The 27,467-nt window shown below is 41.3% G+C and overlaps 2 protein-coding genes across 4 annotated transcripts in view; one reads left to right on the top strand and one right to left on the bottom strand.

The window, feature by feature from the left end:
• Positions 1–24,052, bottom strand: LOC148661739 (uncharacterized). Of its 3 annotated transcripts, none has more exons than XM_088635921.1 (4): positions 23,927–24,052; positions 12,554–12,852; positions 1,109–2,663; positions 1–650 (listed from the first exon to the last, which is right to left on the bottom strand). In XM_088635921.1, exon 3 carries the CDS (start codon positions 2,652–2,654, stop codon positions 1,140–1,142), a length of 1,515 nt encoding a protein of 504 aa, XP_088492047.1. In that variant the 5' UTR covers positions 2,655–2,663; positions 12,554–12,852; positions 23,927–24,052; the 3' UTR covers positions 1–650; positions 1,109–1,139. The 3 variants fall into 3 exon arrangements, with proteins under 3 accessions (XP_088492047.1, XP_088492045.1, XP_088492048.1); XM_088635919.1 differs by lacking the exon at positions 23,927–24,052 and adding an exon at positions 22,491–23,067; XM_088635922.1 differs by lacking the exon at positions 12,554–12,852 and having other exon boundaries at positions 23,927–24,023.
• Positions 17,974–27,467, top strand: part of syt15 (synaptotagmin XV) — a 15,138-nt gene continuing 5,644 nt past the window's right edge. Inside the window, exons 1-4 of the mRNA XM_088635923.1 lie at positions 17,974–18,526; positions 18,963–19,192; positions 23,951–24,140; positions 25,543–25,673. Of these exons, the coding sequence (XP_088492049.1) occupies positions 19,186–19,192; positions 23,951–24,140; positions 25,543–25,673 (328 nt within the window). The 5' untranslated portion in view covers positions 17,974–18,526; positions 18,963–19,185. The remainder of the gene's footprint in view (positions 18,527–18,962; positions 19,193–23,950; positions 24,141–25,542; positions 25,674–27,467) is intronic.

The following is a 27,467-nucleotide window of genomic DNA, read 5'->3' on the forward strand; positions in this document are numbered from 1 at the left end:
GGGGGGGGGGGGGGGACCTACAGTCGTTTCTGACTCATTCCTGGCCCTCTATCACCCACGAAATAAAGTGGCACCAGCTTCCTTTAAAATCCTGGGGAGCAACCTGCTAGGAGCACACCTAGGGTGTTTCTTTTTTTAATGATTTTACTTCAATAGCATAGCATTTAAAATGATTCTATGTCAAGGATAAACTCAAGAGAAAAACCTAATGTTGAGATCCCTTGTTTGGGCTTTTCCCTGGCCCCGTCTGGACTATTATACAAGCTTCCCTAATCAAAGTATGATTTGACTGGCAAGCAGATCCTCTGCAGTCGTGAAGCAGTATAAAGATTTCTAATTGAACTCAAAATCAATGACTTGAATTAAGAAGCAGACTGCCATTTTATCAGCTACTGGAAGTGACTAATAACACACAGTAATAAGTGATCGGTAACAGTTATGATTAAAAACTGCCATGTGGAGTTCCAGAGTGGGTGCCTGCTGTGTCACGAGTGGGGATATAGTTTGACCTGCAGCCAGAGCTGAAGATCATCCTGATTCTGTCCTCCCTCAGGATTGGCAGGATGGGTGCTGTCCTGGGTGCCCCCTCAGAGGCACTGCAGCCCAGATCACTGTAGACCACCCATTTGGGTCACAAGCAGAGGGTCCACCTAAATAGCACAACAATGGAAAAGTTACGAAAGGAACTAATCTTTTCTCCATTTTCTCTAGTTGTTTTCCCTTTTATATATACCAATTATAGAGCCAGTAACTGTCCATCAACTTGGCTTTATGGCTACAAATCTCATAGGCACTTGCCTACCTGATGGAGTCTTTCATTATCTGGCATCCTACAATCTCCACAGTGCCTTACAGGAAAGTAAACACTGTCTTGGTTCTTAGGCACCTGGTGAATCACTGTTGTTCCCAAACCTGACCTGACTCTGGTGGTACCTTGTGTGAGTTGGGTGCCTCAGCTAAATTAATCCAGATCACTGTCAGACAGCGGTACGAGATAGCCTAGGCTCAAACCTGTAATGTATGGACCAGGGGAGAGCACAACACCGTTTGCACAGCTAAAATATGTGTTGTATGGCATGGAATTGGATTTGTAAAATGGTGGGATTACCTTGCCACTCAGTGGGTCTGATTTGTCCACGTCAGTCCACAGAACTCGTGGAGCGGGCACAGCACGCTGGGCTTTTTAGAGAGCCCATTACACTTCCCCTCTTCCTCCTCTGGCTACTTTTCTGGGTGCTGTTGGTGTCTGTGCGGGAAAGTCTTGAAGCACGGCTAGCCGTTTCCTTGATCTGCAGCTCTAGATGTTTCTGGATAGCCAATCCCAGCACTTCTGGGTCCACTGAAGCCCCATACACATCCCATGTCATCCCTTCTGCATCCCACACCACTTCCTTCACTGGGGACTTCTGCCCAGAAGCTGCAGCCTTCTCCTCCTGTAGGCTAACCTCGGGGAACACATGTGGGGGAGGCGACTCTGGAGGGCCCGTCTGCACCCCTACGTCTCTCAGCTCACTGGGTAAGGTCATTGTTCCCATCTCTCTGGTCTTCCTGCATGCTTCTTGCTGTACTTGTCCGCCGCTAGTGAAGGCTATCTCCTGGTTCTGACAGTCAAGACTACAGCAGTGTACCATGCGTTTGGCATCCAGCCCTGTCTCACTGACAGAGGAGACCAGCCTGGGGAAGCTGAGGTTGGCGGGATGGGCAGGGTGCCGCTGTCTGCTGCACTCGCTAACTGAGCTCACGAGCCGCGGGAGCAGCTGGGCTGGGGTGGGGATAGGAAGAGAGTGGCAGAAAGCAGCAAAGGTGTCCTCCGATCCCCCAGGAGTTACTGAGTGGCCAAAACAAACATCCCCACAAGCTGCATGTCTTGATTTGCTGTCCCTGCTGGTGTGTGAGGGGCTGGGCACACATATCCTCACGCTCTGCTGAGCAGAGCTGTTGCTGCTGCTCCTGTGACAGGTAGTCAGTGTGTTGTTCTGTCGCAGCTGCATGGCTTGTTTGCACACGAGCGATGGGCAGCCTGGGCTTTCTGTGCTGCACAAGCCCAGCCCGGCACATGCAAAGCTGGTCTCACTGCAAGCCATCAGCTGCCCGGGACAGTGGCTCTCCTTGAGCACATGCAGGCTGTCTGAATGGCTCCTCTGGACTGCTTGTTTGATTACCCCCAGCCTTTCTGTGCAGAGGTCCCTGTGTGGGGCGGTAGTGTGGTTCTCCTGTACTGTCACTGTAGGAGCTCTGTATGGCTCTTTGTCCAAACAGTGGTGATAGTTCACAGTTGCTCCAATGGTCTCTGTTTCTCTTGGTGTTGACTGGGAGTTGTGTGTTTCCATGACACTTTGTGGATGGGCTGCAGCAAAAATATTTCCTGGCACCCTCTCTCCTGCTGTCTGTGTGCCTCTTTCCCAGTTGCCCCGAGATGTCCCGTGGTAGTTGGCTTCGGGCATTTGCAGGTGGCACACAGCAGTACTCAGGCTCTTCCGGAGGTCCAGCTTGTTCCTAGCCAACTCCTCCTGGCACAGGGGAGTCTGAGCAACTTCCGATGAGCTTTTGGAGAGTGGGAAGAAGGGGGGTCCCAGGGCATCCCATGTGCAGCCTGAACCTGACAGGCAGTCAGAGGGACAGTGGTCCGATAAGCGTCGCTTGCTTGAATCCATGAGGGAGGCCTGCAGAGAAAGTTTCAGACAAAACATTTTAAACGTTTTTTAACATTTTTTTATGACATAAAACACTGTATTGACATATTGACATTGGGCCTTCAGAAGAGAAATTTACTGAATTAAAAAATGGAAGAGGGAAACTCACTGGAGACATGTGCGGTAAGGATCCACATGAGTGAGGAAATTGAGCATGAGTAATATTTTGTATATTTAATGTTCAGAAAAATCAGCTGTGCCACTAAAAATAAAATTGAAACTTGGCAATTACTGAACCTTTTCGTCTTGACCAGAAAAGATTTCAAGGGGACCTTATCGAAGCATTTAAAATCTTCAAAGGCTCTGAGAAAGTCTACTCAGTGGATGTCTTCAGAAGCAACAGTGAAATATGAAGAAGGGACATAAGAGAAAACTAAATGGTATATTGAAAAATGATTCATGCTTATTTTATACAGAGGGTTGTGAGTGTGTGGAGCAGACCACTCCACCATGATGTTGAAGTTTCTTTCTTTAAGCTGGATGAGATCTTCAGCTCACCTTGTTACCAGCAGCACAATGAGACAGATGGGCCAAGTGGCTTCCTCTCATTACCAAGATAAATGTCCTTATGTTAAATGCTTCTTTGTCTATGTTGCTTGTTAGTGGTCTTTGGCAGAAGAAAAGTGTAGGAAGATGTCAAGTGTGTTATGCACAGCTCATCTTGAGAAGGTTTTGGCTGCTGATCCACAGGATCCTCAGAAAAATGTTGGCGAGCTTGGGATGCTCTCTGGAGCTGCCCTGAATTAGCATGTTGTAAGCTAATTTAATTTCACAGCAGGGAGTGCAACAGAGCACATTGTTTAATGTTAATAAATAATCATTACTTCTTAGAAAGAGGAAAAGCAGAAACATAATTTTGCATAATTAAACAGGCGCTGTCCTTCGGATGAGATGTAAAACCGAGGTCCTGACTCTCTGTGGTCATTAAAAATCCCAGGGCGTTTCTCGAAAAGAGTAGGGGTGTAACCCCGGCGTCCTGGCCAAATTTCCCATTGGCCCTTACCAATCATGGCCTCCTAATAATCCCCATCTATGAATTGGCTACATTACTCTGCTCTCCTCCCCACTGATAGCTGATGTGTGGTGAGCTTTCTGGCGCACTATGGCTGCCGTCGCATCATCCAGGTGGGTGCTGCACATTGGTGGTGGTGGAGGGGAGTCCCCATTACCTGTAAAGCGCTTTGAGTGGAGTGTCCAGAAAAGCGCTATATAAGTGTAAGCAATTATTATTATTATTATTATTATTATTATTATTATTATTATTATTATTATTATTATTATTATCTGTTATTAAGACATGATGTGACCTGAGGACATCTCCCTTCACCAAACCCACAACCTGATGCACCAATGTGTTCCAGTTTTCTCTTTACCACTCCAGGTTTTTGATTCAATCAGAACATACAGGTCTATTTTAAACTGCTACAGCAGTATATTTAGTGTAAAACATGTGCACATCCTTAGTTTATTATAACAGCTAGGCAATCGATGCCAGCCAGGCACGCAATGGAGAGGAACATGGATATTAGAAAAGTTTAAATGGTTTAGTACCCATTTCATCCTGCACACAGTTTTACTAAGTTCCTTTTCTCTCCCCTGCCCTCTGGGAAGCACTATAGGAGCATAAAGACAAATACTGTATCCCCAGATTCCGAGACAACTTCTTCTTGCAAGCTGTCAGATTATTATTGAATTCTACCTCTAGCTCTGTCTCACACTCATACCTTTTTTCTACATTGCTTGTGCTGACTTTTACTTAAATTGAGCGTTATATAACTTTGTTGTTGTTGCTACTGTCCCATGTTTAAGTTTGGTGTTTCCTTTATGTCGTTGTATTGCACTTAAGCATATGACAAATAAACTGATGGGTCAATGCTGTACTGATGGTTCAATGTTGACCCATCAGTACTTGCTGAAGGGCACTGCACTGGAAGTTGTTATGCAGGAAAAACGGTGCTGTGCTCTCCTGAGTAAGTATTCTGGAATTTGAAGGGTTTTGCTTGCTAACTGAATACATGAAACATCCAAAGGTATGTGATATACAAAAAACATTCCCCAAAGACAATACCTGCTTTCTATGTTCTTCACTCATTCTTCCAGATTATTTGATGTCTGCTTCCTGTAATTTAGTCTAATAGTCTAATTCACAAATATAGACAAAATGCTCTTAATTGTTTAATTAATGTTACAAGCAAGCCAAGTGGATTTGTGTTCATTTGTACTGTAGTAAAAGGTATGAAACATCAGTTGGATGTCACAATGCACAATCTGCATCTCAAAAATAGTTTCCTTCATTATTTTGTGCCAAGTTACTTCCAAGAAAAGGTAGGGCAAACATTTTCCTTCCCTGTTCCTGTGGGAGTGCTGTCTCTTCTGGAGTTTTCTGAAGCTGACTTCTTAAGGAATTTATTTCAATTTTCTATTTGGGGCATATTTATAAATTTGCTTTCAGTTTTTGAAAGACCAGAAAGATCGAATGGGAGTTTTGGAACTGCCCTTACTCGAGTGCGTGAGGACTTGACCTTTGTAGAAGAAAAACTAATATGGGGTGACTGTATTTAACTGAGGGGTTCAGAAGCAAAGATATGGTATAGAGCTGGTTTTTCAGCATCAAACCCTTACAGATCTTTGAACCTTCTGATAGACTAAGTCATTCTTAATTTCTAAATTGACCTAGGTGTTGAAAAGACTCTTACCCTGGGACCTGTTAGGTCTACGCTCAAGCAGAAAGACAGATAGATAGATATCATTGGGTGTGATGTAGATGTGGTTCTACAGTAAGATGAAAGGAATAAGCTCAGAACAAAGTGAGAGACAAGAACAGAAGAAAAGCTCATATCATGTTCTTGTGCATTTAGTCCCAAAGCAGGGTTCTTTTCTCACTCTTGCTGGACAGGTTTATTCAGAGAAACGTACCCAGGCCAACAAGCTCACGAAAAAACAGAACAGAATTACAGAAACTACTCTGAGGCTGAAAACAATAACTACCACACAATCCCAAACTGATAATTAAATCCCGATACATCCTGACAATAATATAACTATTGAAAACAAGTTTAGTACTATATATATAATCAGCATCACCACCAATACTTGTTTTTTGTAATTTAATATTTCTTTCATGTCTCTTTATATAATCTCACCCTTTGTGGTAAACTGTTCACAGGTTCTGTAACTGATTAGACCAAACACAGCTGTTCAATAAGCACTGCATGGCACTGAAGAGTCATTGCAAATGGGTTGCTGTTCTGTTGATAATAAAATGCAAATTTTAAATACTAGCAACTGAAAGTAATGTGAAGATGCAGTTTAGTTCCTGAATCACAGTAAATCAAGTAGTATCATGATCATACAATTAAGTAATGATGAATATTCAGTAAAAATCTAACTTGCGGTTTAGTTGTGAAGGATCCTGTGATCCTAGAACTGTTTTACTGTTTTGTGCACTCCTGGCCGAGTGAGGTTTCTTCAAGGTCCAGAGTGGAGATGTAACTCATGTGATTTAGCAATATGAAAGGAATAGGGTCGTAGCTGGTTAGGGTTTTCTTTCATTCCCCAAGACCGACATAACCGCCTAACTTTCTGACTTTGTTTACACCTCATATGGTAAGAAACTGCTACTGACAAATCATAAATGTATGTTTTTGTATGAAACTTTTGCTCATCTTCAAGAATAAAAGCCTGTTGCTGTCCTTATGAATGATTAGTTTTTTTCCGTCTGTGCTCCTTTCTTTATTGCAATAAAACAATCTCTTGCTTGATTTACCAGAGTTGTTTGGTTTTCTGAGAAAAGTGTCTAGCAGTTGCTGATGACTTTCAGTCTCAGACGAACGGCACAATTCCACTTTGCTCAAGGGGTCCAGTTCTTCTGCAGCATCTGACTGGGGTTGAGTGCTGGGTCTTCAGAGCAGGAGGGAGTTTTCAAGATAAGTGAGCTTTTTTCTTTGCTTTAATATTCATGCCTTCTATGGACTGAGGTATTTTTGCCTTGTGTTTTTTGGGGAGGATATTAGTGGCAGCTGTGATTTTAAGATGCTTTCAGATCCAAGCCTTTTTAAGTAAATCCTTTTTTGCTGTTTTTTTTAGTGGTAGTCTTTTTTTTCCCTAGCAGCCTAATCTGGATTCAGCTGTAACTATGGAACATCATAGTGGAAACCTTGGAACTATGGTTCCTTCTTCCTTTTCTTGGGATTATTTTAAACCTTCTTTTCATGATCACTGTTAAATGTTTAGCACTCCTTTCACTGCATTCTCTCTTTTGTTGTACTGTATGTCTGAGTCTGCAAGCTTAAAAAGTAGTTTATTTTTTTTTAAAGTATATCCGAAGACAAAATTGCCCTGAAGATTGAGATGAACCTCTGGGGGGCATTGTGATAAGTTAAACACTGTAATTTCTGTATGTCTGTTTTGGTTTAGGGGGGTCCAATCTTGGTTCGGGCAGCCAAAACACCTGCTGCTTTTTTAGCAGTGCTTAATTACCTATTTCAACTGACAATCTGCTTTATTGAAATATTTGCACTTTTTACTAGCTCTACAGTACGTAGAACTTTTTGCCATTTTATTTTACATATGAAGCACAAGAGTTAAGAGGCAACCTTCAACCTATTTACATGCTGAAAACTGTCCACAGGTCAAATTAATCCTATTAAGTTAATTAAGGGTTTGATTGTGTAACCGAGAGCTTGGCTGGTACAAAAGCCAGCAGGCGTGTAGCCTTTAAGGACCCTGTTTTGGGTGGTTTGGTCTTCTGTCCTCTGTGTTACAAAATCATGATCATAATCTGTATATGATCCCTGTTAGCTGGACAGTGTGACATTTGCTGTGGGCTAAACTGTGTATGAAGCCCCCGAGCATTCTGTGTCCTCACGCCATTCCTCATTCATGTCATTTCTCCCTACACTGTATCAATGGCTCTGTCCTTGCCTGTTCTCTGACACTTTAATCAGCTTTTGAGTAACTCCCTGCTCCCCCACTGCTGCTGTTGCAGTCCTGGCAGCGCTGACGAGCCCATGACAGCAGGGCTGCCAGGCCAGTGTGAATCGCCCCCTTCAAAGCCAGCTCTCAGTCACGTCGCCCGCCTGCTAGTACCCAGAGTGGACAAATGCCTCATTTGTGGCATTATTCCCAGAAGCTCCTTCATTCCTGTCCTTGAGCTGAACAAGCTCTGGACCTCTAGGGGCAATACTTCAACATCCCCCTGCCACGTGCCCTGTGGGTTGTACTGCTGCCTAGAGCTTTGCATGGTTTTTACTAGAGGAATTGTGACCGTGGTTTTTACTAGAGGAATTGTGACCGTCGTGGTTCCACGTGGGCTCGTACCCCCCGCCGCTCCACCCTGCCCGTTTCGTCCAGCAACACCTGGGGCGTGAACCTGGGTCTCCGTCGTAACGCAACACGGAGCCAGCCACGTGAACTTAAGGAGACCTCCCCCAGCCCAGGCTACACGAAGGGTTTAAATTCATGCATGCAAGACCACAAACCAATTCTGCACTGTAACGGTAGCATCAGCATAATAATAATAATAATAATAATAATAATAATAATAATAATAATAATAATAATAAACTTTATTTTATATAGTGCCTTTGAAGGTGGCTTCTCAAAGCTCTTTAAAGGATGACAATAACAATAAATAAGAAGAATACAACAATAAATAAGAAGAATACACAAGATAAGACACAATTACAATTTCAACAATACAACAATAACAATAGAGGAGACCGTGGAAGGTGGTACTAAGAAGAGCAGAGGGGTGAAGAATGGAACCAGTTAAGTAAAGGCTTTTCTGAAGAAGGTTTTGAGTCTGGATTTGAAGGAGTTTAGAGAAGGTGACTCTCTGATATCCTTGGGCAAAGAGTTCCAGAGCTTGGAGAAGGCCCTGTCACCCATACAATGTACACGGGCTTGGGGGACAGTAAGGAGGACAGAATTTGAAGAGCTGACGTTGCGAGGTGGGGACTAGGGCGATAATAGTTCAGACAGGTATTGAGGTGCCAAGCCATGTAGAGCTTTATAGGTGAGCATGAGGATTTTAAAGTCTACGCGGAATTTGAACAGAAGCCAGTGCAAGGACACCAGGATAGGAGTAATGTGAACACTTGCACTAGACCTGGTCAGGATTCTGGCTGCTGAGTTTTGGACATACTGCAGTTTGTTCAGAGTAGATTTAGATACCCCAGGGAGCAGAGCATTGCAGTAGTCAATTCGAGAGAACACAAATATGTTGATCAGCTTTTCAGCCACAGTTAATGATAGCATAGGGCGTAGTCTTGCGATATTTCTAAGGTGAAAAAAAGATGTTTTGACAGTATGCTGCACATGTGGGTCAAATGTCAAGACAGAATCGAATATAACCCCAAGATTTTTCAATTTTGATTGAAGCTCAAGTACAGAGCCATCTACAGATAGGGTTACAGGACTGGCTTTACGAAGTTGATGGGGGGTACCAATAAGCATGACTTCAGTCTTGTCGCAGTTAAGAAAGTTTTGAGTCATCCAAATTTTTATGTCAGAGATGCAATTAGATAGAATAGAGACAGCCACATCAGGTTTGGTATGGATGTATATTTGAGTATCGTCAGCGTAAAAATGAAAGCTGAGGCTATGTGATCTTAAAAGCTGACCAAGTGGGAACATGTAAATGCTGAAGAGCAAGGGGCCCAGTATTGAGCCCTGGGGGACACCAGACTTGACAAGACCAATTTTAGACCTGTACCCATTGAGAGAGACAAAGTGACAGCGATCAGTGAGATAAGATTTAAACCATTTGAGGGCAGTGTCAGAAACTCCGAATGCAGTCTCGAGACGAGAAAGTAAGATGTTATGGTCAACAGTGTCAAAGGCAGCACTGAGATCAAGAAGGATGAGTATGGAAAGAGAACCAGAATCCAAAGCTATTAGGAGATCGTTGGTGACTTTGACCAGGGCAGTTTCTGTGCTGTGAAGTTGACGGAAGCCAGATTGGAGGGGTTCGAAAAAGTTGTTTGTCATGAGGTGGTTATGTAACTGAAGTGTGACAGCACGTTCTAGAATTTTAGAGATAAAGGGTAAGTTGGAGATGGGGATAATATCATACTATCTGAAGATATCAGCATTACTTCCTTGTAGACCTATCTTGTCACATGTCAGAAGCCAAGCAAGGCTAGGCCTGGCCAGTCCTTGTGGGGAGATTGTTAAGGACAACCAGGTTATTGCTGTTAGTGGTCTTGGTGAACCAGTAGGTGAAACCAAAATTTCTAAAACTAAAAATGCCCCAATATAGTAGGAGGGGTCATCCTTTAACTGTGATGTTACACCCAGGTCTTGATGACTTAGCCATTAAAGATGTCCCTGTTCCTGAGAGGAGAAGTGTTAACCCAGATGTCCTGGCTAAATTGCACTGCCTGCTTGCACAACGTGTTTACGCTGTCTGTGCAGTTCTCTGTTAATTCCAGTGGTGAAGCTATTTTATTCTCCACATGATCTGCAGTGTTATGTGGCTGCTGGTACTGGCACTGCAATGGTAGCCGAAGTTGGTCACCTCCTAAGTTGCTAATTATATAAAAACAAAGTTTATACAAAAGATGGCACCATGGAACAGTGGTTACCATTGCTGCCTTGCTGCACTGGAGCCCTGGACTCAGTTCCAGACCTGGGGCATTATGTGTGTGGAGTTTGAATGTTCTACCAGTGTATCCGTGGGTTTCCACTGGGTGCTCTGGTTTCCTCCCACAGTCCAAAACCCTGTCGATATGTAATTTTGGCTTCTGGGAGTATTGGCCATATCTGTGATTGTGTCTGTGTCTGCCCTGCGGAGGACTGGTGTTCTGTCCAGGCTGTACCCTGCCTTGTGCCTGTTGCTTGTCAGGATAGGCTCCGGCTCCCCCACGCCCCTGAATGGGATGATGCAGTTGGAAGACAGATGGATCGAACACTATTTCCAAGACTGTGTCTCAAAAATTCAACTTGCACCTCTAAAGAAGAATCTGTATAATTCTAAATGTTTTTCATATATTGTGTGATCATGAACAGGCAGTATAACAGAGAATACTGGTTGTTTTATCATTTTGAAGGGATAGGTCATTAAAAGTTAAAGATTGCCCAGTTTACACAGTGATTATACAATACTATGGCAGAAGAGAAGAGAAGGGAGCTCCTGTAATAATGTGTGATAAATGCCAAGAGTTTTTAAAATATATACAAGTGGAGAAATAACAAGTATGCATGTTACTTGGAACAGAATATCCAAAGTTTTGGGGAAACTTACAGCTACACCATAGCAGGACACAGTCTAAATAGAACTTTCCTACATAAAAATAGATTCTGATAGAATGTGGCAGACAATGAGCTGACATGGGAGATGCACACTGTCTGTTCCTCCAGATGCTGTGAAAATGTAATTATTGATAAAACTTCAAAGTGTTATCTGCTACTCACAGCACAAGCTTAGAAATAACTCTGCGCAGTCAAACCTACATTTTTCTTCCATGTATTTCAGCCTACAAACTAGTACTGAAATGATCACATATTTCAAATAGTCATTTAATTGTGCTGAAGTGATGTACTTCTGTAAAGTAAAGCTTCAGCAAAAATGAGGACTCCATCCTTTGAAACCAGTTAGATGAGCATGTTTTTAAAACAATCAGAGAAGTGACTACAATGATGGAAGACCAATGGCAAGTGTAAATTATATGCTCTCTAAAGATCTGCGGAATATCCACAAAGCTTGATAAAATCCAAATGATATCAAATGAAACATCAGATCACTAATATTTTAAAGATGGGTATTATAATCATTAATTTATTACTTACTCATAGGGTCAGATTTATTATTTGCTTGGTTCTGTGTGTATTGTTATTTTAGCCTGATAAAATAAAAAAATAATGTTTGATTTTAAATTGTATTGAATAACACTAATTAAAGATTGCAATAGTAGCTACATAAATATCACAGCATCCTTTCCAACCTTTGAATGTAACATTAAAAAACATAACTGCTATAAATAACCTTGAAAGATCTATTGTACTTTTAATCTGAAATATGCAAGTCAGTAATTTTTCAGTTCATCATTCTTAGCTGTTTTTTTTTTGTCAAGCTGTGATTTTACTGTGATGTTGACTGAAAAGATTGTGTATAAAAGGAAATGTCTCTTCTACACTACAGAAGGAGACAGTGAATTATCCCACAAACTGAAGAGAATGAAAGAGGAAACAATCAGGTTAGTTTTCCTACACCCACCCTGCAGAAAACACTCAAAGCTAAAAAAAGCAGCATGTTTCAATCTTTCAATCTTGCCAACTGAGGAGCGAAAACGTGAACTGAAAATCAAAACGCACAAACATAACATGATGTGGTTTGACAAGCTCTACACTGAAACTTTCCAATCTCTATCAAAGAATCTAAATACCAAAGTTTTTGCTTTGAAGCTGAAAATAAAGAAAAGCCTTGAGAGGGATGTATACAGTAGAAGCTCTGAGGTTTTTAGCTTATTCCATTCACTGTCTTTAATTTCAGACTGATTCAAGCTGGGACCCACATCTGTGACACCAAACTTTTATAAAAATGAACAAAACAGCCAAGGATAGGAGAGAAGAGAGAGAAAAACCCCAAAATAGCATCGGTAATGATCTATATAAGTCAAGACCTAGAAACCAGGTGTCCCTTATCATGCGATCAAGGCCTGCTTGAGGAAAAGATACAATATTTCCCAGGAAAACTAAAAATACACAGCTCTACATTCAGTGATTCAAAAACCACACACCTGCATGTACACCGAGTTAAGTGCTGAGAAACAGGCTGTTGTGTTTGCAGGCAGGAAATACATGTTGCTCCCTGTCAAGCCCTCAAGGAAACCCAGTCTGGGCAGAAGCACTTTGCCTACCTTCAGTTATGGTCAGGGTCAGGACCTGGTGCTCTCTCTCTCTCTGTCAGAGTTCACTCATTCCAGTGCTCCTCTTGATCGCCCACATCGATCCAGGACCATGTAAGGGAGAGAAAAGCCACTTCCTCCCGTTGCAGCTACAGGTAACCCCCCCCTCCCTCCCTCCAATACTACCTCCCTGTCTCCTCCTCCTACTCCAGCAGTGAGCAAGATGGATCCAGGCAGAGGATTATCTGCTGCTTCATCTGATTACAAATGAGAGGCTCTGTCGCAGATCTTCAAATCCCTGGCCTGGGTGGCTGGAAAGGGGAGGGAAAGGAAAGGAGAGAGGGAGAGAGAGGTAGGGGGTTTGGTGTATGAGTGTGTAGGGAGTGGGGGGTGGGGGTGGGGGGTTGTGAAGAGGAGGGAGGAGGTGAGATGCAATTGGAGAGAGAGAGAGAGAAAAAAATAATAAGATTCAGATTATCTCGCTTTTGTCCTCACCCACTGCCTACAGAAAAAATGATACATGAATGAATTAATAAAAGCAGTGGTTCATTTCCAATACAGATCCTCCCCCCCACACACACACACACACACACACACACACACACACACACACACACACACACACACACACACACACACACACACACTCTGTCTGGCTCTTCCTCTCTCCATCATTCTCTCCTGGTTGCTATAGAAACAGCAATGCTCAATGGGAGCCTGATGAATTTTTACTTTTTTTTTTATTTTGTTGTTGAGCAACAATGAAAACGCAGAAAGCTTGGAAAACACTGGGCCTGTTATTGTTGGGGCCTGCATGAGAAATTGTCTCTCTTGTGCTCTCACAAGCTCTGTTTTATCATTATTTTTAATTAAAAAGACCAAGAGGCACAGGCAAGACAGCTTTTACAAAACACAAAAAGACGTAGATTTTAAAATGTCATCTGCTTGTCATGACCAGTGGAGATGCAAGAGTGTGTCGGCACAGACCGCTGTTTAAGTGTTCATGTGTTTGTCTGTGCATGTGTGTTGTTACCTTGGTGTGTATCAGGGTGTGATGTGAGGTGTTGATATATACAGTACAGTATCTTTGGAGTCCCCCATGCACCATACACAGATACCACACTGCTATGTAGTGAAAGTTAATTAAAACTCTCTTCGTTTAATAATTGATGTAATTATTTTTAGCTACTGAAACTGTTCCTTTGTGAGATAATAACTCCAACATACAAAAAGACTTGAATTTAGTGCTCTTTTGTTGACATATTAAAGACTATGCACAGTCCTATATTTTATAGCTTTCTGTTGAAAATTGCAATTGCATTGCTTCCAAAAAGGAGAGAGGGACATGCCATTAATTGCACATGCACAGAGATACACATTACAGAACTACAGGCATACTGCTCACACACGCAGCACAGAGTGCCAACTTCCTGAGGGCTAATAGAATAAAGATGCACTGCCATTGGCTGATAGCAGTCCTGGGGAAAGTGCCACTTGACTCCACCCACATGCATGGCACCTGGGCACTATGAGAGACAGCAGTATCACACAGCTGTCTGGCCTGGGAGGCTCTTGATCCACCTAATTTTTTATCTGTTTTTAACACTTTCACAATCATGCAGACATGGTAACCGTGCAAGGTTCAATTATGGGAATGTAAATATTGTTCAGCTCTCCATACGAAGAGATGAACTGTCTAAACTGACCTTTAATTTAACTTACTGGGGCTCATCAGCAGGGCAATGCTACCTTTGAATAGTGAAACCTGTGCCTTACAAGGAACATCACTAAGAAACATGGTGTGTTTTTGGAGCAAACAGTCTCTATAAATGATAAAATGTGAGCAGCTAACTCTCACCATTTCAAAACCATAAAGCAAGGTCAGTATATAGAGGCCTTGTTAGTAAACAATAGAACAATGTATAGATATTATCAAATTTGAAGAGCAAGTTTACAATATCTATACATAAAGTATACACATCTATATATACTGTAAGAAGAGCACAATTTCAGTGTTCATAGGAGAATTTGTATGTTTTTATGAGTCTACTGGAACTTAAACAAAGCTGTCAAAGACCATTGTAAAAGCCCTGTTATGTCATGTTATGTTATGTCATGTAAGTTATGAATTACATACACCAATCTGAAAATTGTCTGAACATCTGTGTTCTTTCTTATTAAAGAAAAAAATATTTCGATGTTGTCCAGATTTTACATGAGGGTGTACCATGCGTCTTATGATCATTTTGCTGAAAAAGGAGGCGGCTTGATGGAGCAGGACATTGAACCTTCAGAATAATGTCTGGGCTTAGGACACATGGATTTGACCCCAGGGACATTCAAGTGTGATCTGTGACATCCCTCTACATTTGGGCGGAGCTGGGCAGAGTCCCAAAAACCTTGCCACCTTTAATTACGATAATCGGATGCCTTAGGCTCTAAATGGATTAGGGCAACCATTGGCAGCTGAAGACAGGGTCTTTCTAAAACCTTTTTAATCTGCAAAGTCTCAGGCATTTTTTTTTCAGGGCTCCTAGAACACAGAGAGGATTTTGCTACAGACGATTTAGAGAAGTTTAAGAGATGTACATGTAACAGGACTCATCTGAGCTCATTATGGAGATGTAATCCCTTAGGCCCGGGGTTCTCCACCTGTGGCCCCTCCAATCTGCTCCACAGTGGTACTTTGCAACAAGCCCTTTAATTTCTGTATTGGTCATGCTAATTATGAACTAAATTCTTAAAAGGTAGTTATAGTAGAACTCGAGAACACGTCATGATATGGTTCAAGGATATACACTTTATCAACATTTCATTAACTTTTCATAGAAAATTACTAAGTAGTACATTAATTGTTAAAGCAGTTAATACAGATACAGTATTAATATGCGTGCCACAATATACACATACTCTATATGAACTCCGAGGAAGATGTGCTCAAATATTAAGTATTCAGCTATGTTGCCTGATCGCTGTGATATATTGTCTCTGATTGCAATGCAGTTAATGTGTATGCTCACATGTATCACTTAACTAACATTTGTTTTACACATTTATAAATATGCATAATACAGTATGTGTCTATTACCAGTTAATATATTCCATATTCAAAGGAACAAGTAATAGGTTTATTCCATGCTGAAAAAAAGAAGAAAGAGAACACAACGTTTCGGCCGTGGAGCCTTCTTCAGGTGTCTGTTTGCAGCCTACGCATGCTGACGCAGCTACCCACCTGAACTATTCCATGTTCAATATCAGTTAGCCATTTTACTTACTGAAGGGTTATTATTGAAGTGTTGAGTGTTACTCAAAGTTCTGTAAAGGTTGTGTATCCCTGCCCTGGGAGGATATCCAAGCAGTAGACTTTGGGATGGATTCATTCAACTACTGCATAGCTACACATATCAAATAAATACAAGTATTCAACTGACTAGTCCCATGAATCAGATTTTTGTTCTGAGGATGTTGGATTTGAAATGTAATAAATGTAATAAACTCAATCAAAATTGTGAGCGTAATTACAATATGTAATACAGAATCAGACCACAGTTATTGAGCAGAGTTTATTTTGAACTCTCAGTAGCTTCTGTGGCAGTGAAAATTGTCCAAACAAAAACACTTGAGACCACTGGGGTGAATTAGGAGTAGACTGCTATAGTTCATTGTTAAGGGAATCATCTTCTCTAGCCATCTTGTGTGTGGCACTTGTAAACTGTCAAAAGATGGAGATAAACATTGGAGAAGAACCAGTGAACCAATGAACCATTCACAAAACCAAAGCGCAATATCAAAAACTAATAATGAAATTGAAATTGATTGGGAAGATGGAAACAGAATATTTCTTTTGCTTTAGAAACCTGTGAGTGAATCTTTAAAAAACTAGTAATCAAAAGGAAAGCTGAAATGGTTTTCTAAGTGTTGCTGTTCTTCTTAAAGCATTTGTTCTTCTGTACAAGAGCAGTTTTTGTTTTTTCATGTTCTGACATAAAATGACAATCAAGTAGGGAATATGGTGAATAATATGCTGGCTAAGTCTAGAATATTTGGGTTTTGAGTTTTCTTTCTGCTTTTCAGAGCTCAGCCTGCTTCTGCCCAGTGCCTCATTTCCACCAATCCACATCAAGGTGCACTAACAGGAAGTTGAAACGCACAGGTCAGAAAGAGAAACATTTCTGTAGCCAATTTCCGTGTTGTTGTTTCATTCCAGTTTCGGCAGAATTAGAGAGCACTTACCATTAAACAAAAATGTCTCAGAAAATGTTGCTCTTTTTTAAACTTTTCTCCTGACCTTGTGAAAGCCTGTACGGGCACACATACAGAAATTAATGAGGGGAATTTGCAAAAAATCCATTTAATGTTTATTTGGTTAATAGTTAATAAGAACCCCTGCGGCCATTTAAGGTCTATGTACTAAACATGAACTAGTACAGCTTCCATAGAAGGCTGCAGATCGATCTGTGCAGAACTGTTGGAACTTTCCTTTTTGAGGGCTGATGCATTCCAAAAAGCCATTTCCAACCATTTCTAAATTGAATGTATTAATAATGTATGAGTAGAGTGACAATATCGGTCTGATGCGAATGTGTGCACGTTTGTGTCTGTGTGTGCCCTGTGATGGACTGGCATCCCATTCGAGATGTATCCTGCCTTACACCCATTGTGTGCGGGGATAGACCACAGCCCCACCACAACCCTGTATTGGACAAAGCAGTTAGAAAATGGATGGGTGGATCACAAATGATAATAACTGACCTGTTCTGTAAGTCAATGCCATTTTGTTTACAAAACAGATTATGCAAGTGGAAACTTCCAGACACTTTCTTCTTTCACAAAGGGATGTGTAAGTATGGAACAAATTACTCGATCAGGTTGTTTAAGGCAAGACCATCATTTCTTTCAACAATGCCTGGATTAGGACATTGGGTCAATTAGCTACAAGCAACCACGTGAGTTAAATGGGGTGTGTAGTGACCTCTCTTGTTAGGGACCTTCCTGGTGTTCTTATTAAACCTTTACCCTCACCGTACAATGAAGCTGGCTTTTTTTATCTATGTTACTTAATACATGTATTAACAGATGAGTTACAATCCATTTGTAAAGTGTTATTTCACACCTGCCCATGTTAATGAGCTGCACTCCCTTTTCTTCATCTCTTACATATTCTAGTGACGTTACACCGCAGAAATGGGAGCCTACTGTAAATAATGTCCCAAACTTCATTGCTCTCAGCTCATTGAGCCAGGTCATTACTCACTCTTGATATGCAATTACCTATGTAGTAAATGTATAATCTGCTCATCTGTCACAAGTTACAAAGGAAGAGTGATGATCGTGTAGAAGCCTTCTCTTGCACCAGTTGTGGCTAGACGTCATACAGAAGTCGTGCTAAAGGTCATTGTTTTAACTGGTTTCTGAGAAGGCCACACAAATGATAAGTAAATAATAAATATCCACTCCATAACGGTAGACTGCAGCCAAACTCTAAACACAGAATTACAAATATCATTACAGAAGGAGAACAAAATACACAAAATGCTTCAATGTCTGCTAATTTGTCGGCCAAATGAGCTTTCTTCTTTGTATTTTTTAGGTCAACAGCTAAAAAACATATTAGGTATGAAAGATGCCCTTCCAGAGCTTCTCTTCTGAAGTCTGTGGCCAACTGGGAGCAGTGTGGAGCGGCAGTGGCAGCCTTGAAGAGAGCGTGTTTAATTGGAGTTATCTTATCACCTACCGAGCTGGAGCTCAGAGCTGGAGCAGCAGCAGGTGGAACTGTCACATGGTGGGGAGGACTGGGGGGGATAGGTAGTGGGGCCCCAAGTCAAGAGCACCAGTGACAATAAACACACAGCACTGCACCTGTGAAGAATCCCTTTGTGCACTGGAAATCTCAGAAAAGCTGACGCAACCACTCACCTCTGAGAACGTGAAGCAAGAGGAGATGTGACTGATGAACTGGCATAATGCATAAGGATGCCTTGAAAGGTAAGACTGAGGCCAGCGAGGTGCATGTTGCTTTTTTCTGACTAGTACTGAGAGAGCAGGACTGACTGTGTGGAGCTTTTCATAGTACCGTGTTAGGAGTGCTCTTTCATCAGCAATCCTTCAGTTTTTATGTGTCATTCATAGCCTAGATGAGTAAATATAGCTGTTATTTGTGGAAGGGTGAGAGTGTCTCCAGCTGTAACATAATAGGGGTTCATTGTAGAGACAGATGAGATTCCTTTTACTTAGAACAGAAAGGAGATTTGAACTATGCCAAAGTACGCTAAAGCTCGAGATCATAAGCACAACTAGAAGAGGGTATGTGTCAAGAAGTAAAAATAGTGCTATCTATAGAGCTAGATAAAAGATTAAATAGAGGTCAAGGTTTGTATTCATTTACAAATTCAGTTAATCCATCATATGACTTTCCCTCTAGGATACTAAGGGACCCAGACTGCCCCACACAGGTCTGACTTCCTCAACCCAGCAAAGAGGTGGGGTGTGACTGCCAGGCACACTGGCTGCAGTAAATTCTCATTTGCCTGTTGCTGCACACCACTCACTGATTTCTGAGTCCAGGTGAAAGGATAGGAGAGCACAGCCCACATTTCCCCACACAAGCCTGGGAGAGCTGTGTGGGTCACAGCCAGGTGTTCCTCATGGCTGGTAAGTACAAGACAGACACTCCCTCCCTTGTGTCTGTGTGATCGGCATGAATTGCTGTTCCTTTAATAAACCTGCCTTTTAACAAACTTTGAAAGCTGACACAGTTACAGTAGTTTGCTAGATGCCAGATGTTTATGGTAATCATTTGCTTTGGCTCTACAAACGTAATGAAACATTGACAATGACAAACAAGCCAAAACCTAACTCAACATCCACTTATGTTTAGTAAAGTGAGCAGCATTTTTGGAACTTCTGGATCTTCACTCCTCACTTTTTTTTCCTTGGATTGATCACTTTTAGGAAAACAAAATCAAAGTGGTTTAGGCTACATAAAGTCTATTTCAGCTATTTAGGTGTTCATATATGTAGCCCATTTAAAAAATAGGCTCATTAAAAACTTAAAATGCAGGCAAAACTAAATCATACTATAAAAACTATATAAGGTAGGGGAATAGCTATTGAGAGAAGTACTTGTTTTGTGATTGCAGTTAAAGTGTTTTCCCAGGAGCCATACGTTTCAGTCCATTATGCAGCGTCTCATCTACAGCAAATTAAAAACGTGCTGCTTCATCCAAACTGAATACTCCCTCAAGAAAACAGGACAATTCTGGCAATGTTGCAGTGTGTTGGCATTGACTTCACTGCCTTTCCAGCGTGTTTAGAAGAGACAAATCGGGGATCGTGTATCCACGATACCGATATTCAAAGCTGCATGGAATGTCAATCAATAATAAACCATATTCTGGACACCATTAATCCTACTTGAATGTACAGTAGATGTAGTGAGTGTTCACCAGTTACTGAAACACAGTTTAAAAAAGTCAACAACATTCTGGGTACTCTGACCCTGATTCCCTCTTTAAATGATTTGGTTTAATTACTGATTAGTTTAGATGAATGAATTATACAATGTTGCATAACCAGATCAGGCGGGTAGGAGCGCCAGTGGTTGAACCCTGGAACATGCTAGTGTCTGTGCCCAACTACCTGAGCCAAAAATATTTGAGATGTCGCAGAAGAATAAGGTCAGACCACTTCATTCTTCTTTCCTTGGAATGAAAAGACCTAGCAGGCTTCCGGAAACTGAGCAAAGTGCCAGGTTTTGTCAAATGAGGAATGTCTTTGCAATTATTAAAATGGAAAACCAGCTGAATGAGGCCCATTTCTTACTGCAGAGTACAGATTCAGATTTCAGTACAAGTTTCTTATTCTCCTGATTTGCACCAGCCCCACATTTCCTGTGTTGATGTACCTGTAAATCTACATCAGGCAACTGACGCTTTTCCAGTGCGTAACTTTGACAGTTGCTGCAATTGTTAGAATCCCCTATATGAAAGTCTTTTACCATTTTAAACTCAAGAAAAGAAAGAGGGAGTAAACTGCAAGACCATAAGGAGCAAAGGAAAAAACCTCAAAGAGAAACGCTGAATATTTACAGCAGAAGAGTTGTTACACATTGTTGAACATTCAGAACCAAAGATAAACCCAGTCCAGGTGTGGGGGATTATGTGATAACCAGTGTTAATTAGAGCAGTGAAAAAGGGCAGCATCTGTTTCAGGATCCTATGTACTACGTGTGCTGGAGGATTTCTATATCTGTGTCATTAGACTGCACATCCACAGTCCTGATCATGCTGTACAGAGGTTCATAAAACTACAACACACTAAAAAGGTAAAATTCCACTTATGTTGCAGTACAAGCTTTAATTACAGTCCTTATATTTTTTTCTTACACTTTTAACTGATTGCACAGCACAGAATTTTGAGATGTTGCATGTTGTACATCTTATTTTCATGTCATATGTACTACTATGTTCTTTCTAGATGGGCCAGCTGACTAAGCCTAACCATAGAGCATGTGTTCTGTAGAAAAGTATTTATGTCCCTCTCAGGACATGGAGCAGCAGTTTCATCACAACAGTGACTCAGATGTGTTATACTGTCTGATATCGAGGAACCTCCAGCACGCAGAAGCCAATGAGAAAGATCCAACATTTCTGTCTCCTCTAATTGTTAGTCAGGGGAAACTGATCTAATCTGTATTTACACAATCAAAAACATCACTGACTGGTTCATTGAAAAACTTTCAGTAGTAATGACAGTCAGCGACAGTGAACACTCTGCAACTAATACTGTATATTGAAGAGAAGGTGAGGCTTGATCAACGTTTAATAAAAAAACATTTCTCATGAAAAAGTCTCTCAAAACTTGTTGCTCTGGTACAATATTAATTTCCATATTCTTCAAGTGCTGTCTAGAGGTTGTTTGTGCTTTATTGCTATTATAGGTCTTCAGCTGAGAGGACGTTTTACTTCAATTGAAGGTTCTGACTTTTGACAGTTTCACAAAAGGCCTGTAAAAACTAAAACGGTACTGCTGCTACAGTATGTAACCTGCTGGTTCCACTAACTGGCATATTTATTAGCAGTGGGAGTTGTAGGATTGTTGGACTGTGATCTAAGATCATATATGTGACATACCTCACACATTTTATAGCTCAAATCTAACTTTTTCTGCTGTAACACAACATTCATTTTAGTTAGATGTTTTATGGCATTTTGTTAGACTGTACTGCCTGCCATGGATTTTTTTTACCAGCTCCAAATATCACTGCAAACATTTAAATGCAGCTATAAAACACTGATGTGCACACTGCAGTATATCTGCCAGTGATACAATTATATAGACATACTCTGCATTATTAACTTTCTGTGTGCATTCCTGTAGGAAAGATATGTGATAACTATGTAATGGGTGAAGTCTTTTACGTAATGTTATATTTATTTTTAATGTAATGCTTATCTGTACAGTTTATAATTTTTGTAAGTCTGTGTTAAATGACTTGAATGCAAACAAATATCTGAGAAATCAGACAATTAAGATTATTGTATCGTAAAGTGTCCACGTACTTGGAGAATAGCCAGTTCCAAGCACACAACATGCAAACAAGCTCAACAGACGTACTTATGAATGATATATACAGTATTCACACACAAACACACAAATTCACACACAAACTTCTAAGTGCAGATGCATAAATAACACAAACTCACAGAGGCCAAGTGAAACATATATAAAAATGCATGTAAAATGCAAAGCCAATATATAAAATGTATGTGTGATAGGCACACACACATTGTGACATATGCTCGGCACTTGAAATTAGCAAGTAATCATTGGTAGGGGCACGCTGATCGTACACAAACAAGAACACAAGACCTGTAATCCTACTCTCCTCCACCCTCTAAAAAACACCCCTGGTAAACACTGCCCTGCTCATGGCTGTAGAATAGGTTACCTTCTCCAAGAACTGCTGGGCTGCTTGTCTGATAGCTCACTCAACCCAGGCCTCAGAATGTCCTCAAGGCTTCTTGGAGCAGATAAGGCCCCTTTTGGATCCTAACATTAGGCTCAGTATCCCAGGGAAGGAATGGGTTTTTCCTTTGGCTCCTACTGTACGTCTTCAGTCTGTCCTGTGCTTTTGTTAGGTTGAGATGAGTTTGACTGAGGGTTTATTGAGCAGGTCTAATTCCAAAGTGCATTCCTGCTTAGAGGAACTCTGAACGCAGGTGAGCGGTCACAGGTTTCACAAAGGCATTCGTCCGCTGGCACGCCCGCCTGAGCAAACCTGACGCATGCCCACACACAGGCTCCCACGCACACACAGGTGTGCAAACTTATCACGAGAAAGCTTTGCTTCCTTAGCTTCAATTTGTTGTACAGTATGTATGAAGTCGAACCACTGTTACCATAAATTGATCAAAATAGCTTAATTGTTGACATTAACTTACAGATAATTTCAACCTGGCTCGCAGACATTTGACTTAAAATTCTAAAGAACACGGACACACCAATGGCCAAATACCCAGCAATGCTTTTACAAAGCTTTTTCAGGAGATTTTACAGATATCTGCAGTGGTTTAAGTGCTGTGGTTCATTGCATCATTCAATCAAGGAAGACATTGATTGCACAATTTAATATTCCCTGCTAGGTTATGAACAGCTGAAATGCTTTCCACAAAATGCTAAGGTCTGATTTTAGTTTACAGTTAGTAAATTATTAATTTAGCTCAAGTGTTTTTTTTCCACCACAACTTACTGTACAATTTTTGTCCTTTTATAAAGCGGGATTTTACTGGAGCAGTCTCAGAGACGCACTTTGCTCAAAGGTATAACACCAGTGCCTCTGCTCAAATTCCCAACCTACTGTTCCATACTATTGCCTTGTAGGAAAACAAGTGTGAAAAAATAGTATCTAATTTTGGCAAGGAACGTATGCTTATCGTTGGTCCATGGCTCAATAAATGAGCTTCTAATAAAAAAGCAGTGTATAATACGTTTAGATACATTACAGTGAAGACATGGTAAAGTCTTAAAAGGCACAGCTGTTTCTGTCTATTCCATCTGTTGCTTACAATACTTCCGTCAAGTTTTTTTAAGACTTGTGACAATCACGTACTTTCACCCAAAACCTGGCTACGGTATGAATGCATGGGTAGAGAGTAAATATATCTAACCCTGTCATAGCTTTTGACAATAGCTGGAATAACCGGTCCGTTTGGTTCATCCTGCTGAAGCAGCAATCACTGATACTGCCTGAAAGCCACTCCAAACTGCAATCTGTTTGTGTTAAATCTCAGGATCTAAGGAAGGATGTACAGTACCTGCTTTGCACAAGGAAAATGAAAAGGATTCTGTTGTGAGCCTTTGGCTCTTGCGCCAGGTTGTACTCACCAGTCAGCATTACTGTGTTTTCAGTCCCTCTGTCAGTAGTGACTGCTGGGCTGGTGGCAGGTATCCTGCTCTCATTGCTGCTTGGAATCGCCATCTATTTCCTGTGGAAAAGGAAGTGTCTTCAGGGGCGGTATGAAGAGCTGGTGTCTTCCACACCCAGTGTCCAATCCAACCAGCCTGCCACCTCCCTGTCCTCATGGTCCTCCAATCAGAAGTAAGAAATTTGTTTTTTCCCCGAGCTCTTCTTTCAGGGAGCTCTAATTACTTGACAGTCCAGTCCGTCGATGGTTAGTTGCTGTCCTGCGCGTTTAAAGTTTGACCCTCTTTTGAATTGTCATTTCCACCAACAATTGAAAGCAACCTGAGAACAGCAATCCTTTCAGCCGCTTTACTGGAATTTGTGTGAAAGTTCTTTTACTTTTCTGATGCTGAGTGTCACAGATTTTACAGTGATAAGGATAATTCTCACATGATCCACTGACTAAAAATAAAGAATGCAGATGGACTCACATAAAATCACAGAACCTACTTTTCCATGAATGCTGGAAAGTTTGCAAGCTGCCTACAGCTACATTTCGCATTTAAATAATGGTTCTTTTAAAAACCCACTGGTGTAGACCTTGTGCCCTTGGAATAAATACTAAAGTAACCGATAAGACCTAAAAATGTAGCAAGTAAAGAAAATGGAGCTTGTGTTTCTCAATTAAGCTTTTGATCATAAAATTAAGATTCAATCATCTTCATTTTCTCATTTAAGGCTCCACAATATGAAGTAGCAAATCATTTTCCAGTTTAGTGCTGTTACACCCTTCTACTAATGGAAGTGATAAGGATGACACACATGAGCAAAGTTGTGAGCAATTATGGGTCTCATGCTGCCTTTATTCTGCAGTCCTACACAGCTAAATTTTAGCGTGGCCCAGAGTTCTTGCTCCTGGCATCACCCCAAAACAGAGGAAATGTCTAATTTTCCTACAGTCCTTACCAAATCATCCATCTCGTGGGGAGCCAGAGCCTATCCTGGTAAGTAAAGAGAGCAAGGCAGGATACACCCTGGATGGGACACAGAGACAAACACAGACATACACACAGTGACACCAGGAACAATTTTCCCAGGAGCCACTTAACCTACAAGCACATCTTGGGTCTTACAGTACTTACTTGGGAAGAAATCCACATGAACACAGGGAGAACATACAAACTCCACACAGATAGCACCCCAGGAAGCGAACCCAGGGCCCCAGTGCTGTGAGGCAGCATTGCTAACTACTGTGGCACCCTGCTGCCCCGGTTACAACATCAACCCAATTACATAAATAACACCTCAGAATGAGCGTCTCTATCAGTCACTGCAGGATGCATGTGACTGTACCACCGGACACTCGTGTGATTGAACCTTCTACATAGTGTTGGGTTGCATATTATCACTAATGTCAAGACTCCTCAGTTTGCTAAGGTAGGGCTTTCTAGACAGGATTCTCGAGCAGGTGAGCCAAACTGGGGCTACACAGTGCAATGCTTTCTCGTGTTGCTGGAAGAATTCATTCAGGCCTTGGCTCAATGTTGGTCTGACATTTGAATGTACTGTAAAATCCCACGTCCCGTCTGTATCTCAGCAGCACCAGCGGGATCATCCCTTTTGTGATTCCTCCACATTTCATCACCCGGAGCCACCTGGAGGGAGAAGAGGAGGAAAGCAGCTCTAGCGATCCCTGCCACCACCACCACAGGTCCTTCTATACCAGGGGTAAGCAGAGCGTGGTACAGGGCAGCATGGGCACATTGGACACCAGAGGAATATGCTGGCAAGACAGCACCAAGCTGCTCTATTAAAAATGTCATCTTCTGAAAACCTGGGGCACTATAAATACTAACACAAGGAACCAGAATGGAACTTAGTAGTGTGCCAAACTGAGGGCAGCTGGGATTAGTTATCCAGAATGTAAGATTTAGCAATATAATAGCTTTGCAAAAAAACACAGGTACTGGAAACTTCAATTAGTACAGTAAGTTATTAACATAGTTCAGCAAATGAAGGACTTTGGCCATGTGGGTACAATGTTACCTCGAGATAATAGCACTGGTGAGCCTGTCCCTACTCAGACAACTTGCTCTAAAACTTGGTTCTTTTCATACATCACATCACATCTCTAAAAATGACAGAAATGAAAAACCAAATGAAAATACTAATAATACCCAAAAATATTGGTATAACTTTAGTTTATGGGCTGGAAAATTCAATTTCATTAGTGGATAATGAGCCAGCTGTTTTTCAGACGTATGATAGATGAAACACATTCCAGCAGTCTGTTCGGAGGCTGATCAGGCTTCTGTATCAATGCTGCCAGGATTGTGTTAACCTTCAGGGAAGTCAGTCATTACAGGGAAGTTTGCAATGTTGTCACAACTGTGGACAATTCTCAATCACAATTAATCTGGGTGCTGTGGTTTACATTTGTGTTCACACCTCTACGAGTTTTGTTTGACATCTGATGTTTAAAATATTTGCTTAAGCCCATGAGACCTAAGTGTTGCCTTAGTTTTGTGTATTAATTGAAAATGAATACAGCTGTCATACAACAAGCGCAGAATAAGCAGATGAAAATACATATTACAAACATATGAAACAAAGAGAACAGAACAAATAGCTATGCCCATAAATATTTCTGAATGAATAAATACTTTTTCAAAAATATCATTGTTTTGTTCTTGAAATAGGAATGCAGTGACAGCAGAGGTGTGAGAATTGAGGGCTCTCAGTGGATTCCACTCAGACACAGGAGGCTGTCTGAGCCTGTCTGGGCCTGAGTCCAAAATATCTAGTCATCAAATATGAACTTTAGTGGTTTTCGTCTCAAACAGTGTCCTCTGGCAGCCTCATAGTCTCTGTCTACTTTTCATCCTTGCTCTGTGCTTTGTCTCTGGTCAGTCTTGATCTGTGCTGCACCAAAGTCAAAACTAAAGCCCAAAGTAAAGAGACTCGCCTTATTAAAATAAAGCCTTCCACACAAAACAGAAATGCATTTTTCCCTCCACACTTTTGTGCTCACTGAATAGATATCAGCCTTCTTTGTGCTGTAAGTACCTGCATCAGATGAACTGTGTTTGGTCTTCCTACCTTTTGTTCATGGTGCTGAGCCATACATATTATCTGTCAGAGATACTTTGACTTTGACCACTTTCTTGAATTCTAATACTAAATGCTTGATAAAGACACCCAATTAGTATAAACGTGTCAAACATTAGTAAAACATAATATATCAATAACACTTGGTGGCACTGTGGTCTGGAGCTTAGCTTGACAGATACAGAGATCTGAGTATCCATGGTACGTGGGATTTTTCTGGATGTTTCTGTTGCCTCTTACCTCCCAAAGACCTGCTGGCGTTTGATTGTTTCTTAGATTTATGTTTTTTTCTGTCATCCCTGGGATGGAGCGGTGTCCCTGCCAATAGGAGAGGAGTCTTGTGCTTTCAGACATGCCTGTCACCCTATTTTTCTGGGATAGGTTTACAGAAACCCTCACGAAGATGAGTGACTT

The sequence above is a fragment of the Lepisosteus platostomus genome, chromosome 6 (genome assembly GCF_059453375.1).
Source record: "Lepisosteus platostomus isolate fLepPlt1 chromosome 6, fLepPlt1.hap1, whole genome shotgun sequence".
Taxonomy (NCBI): Eukaryota; Metazoa; Chordata; class Actinopteri; order Semionotiformes; family Lepisosteidae; genus Lepisosteus; species Lepisosteus platostomus.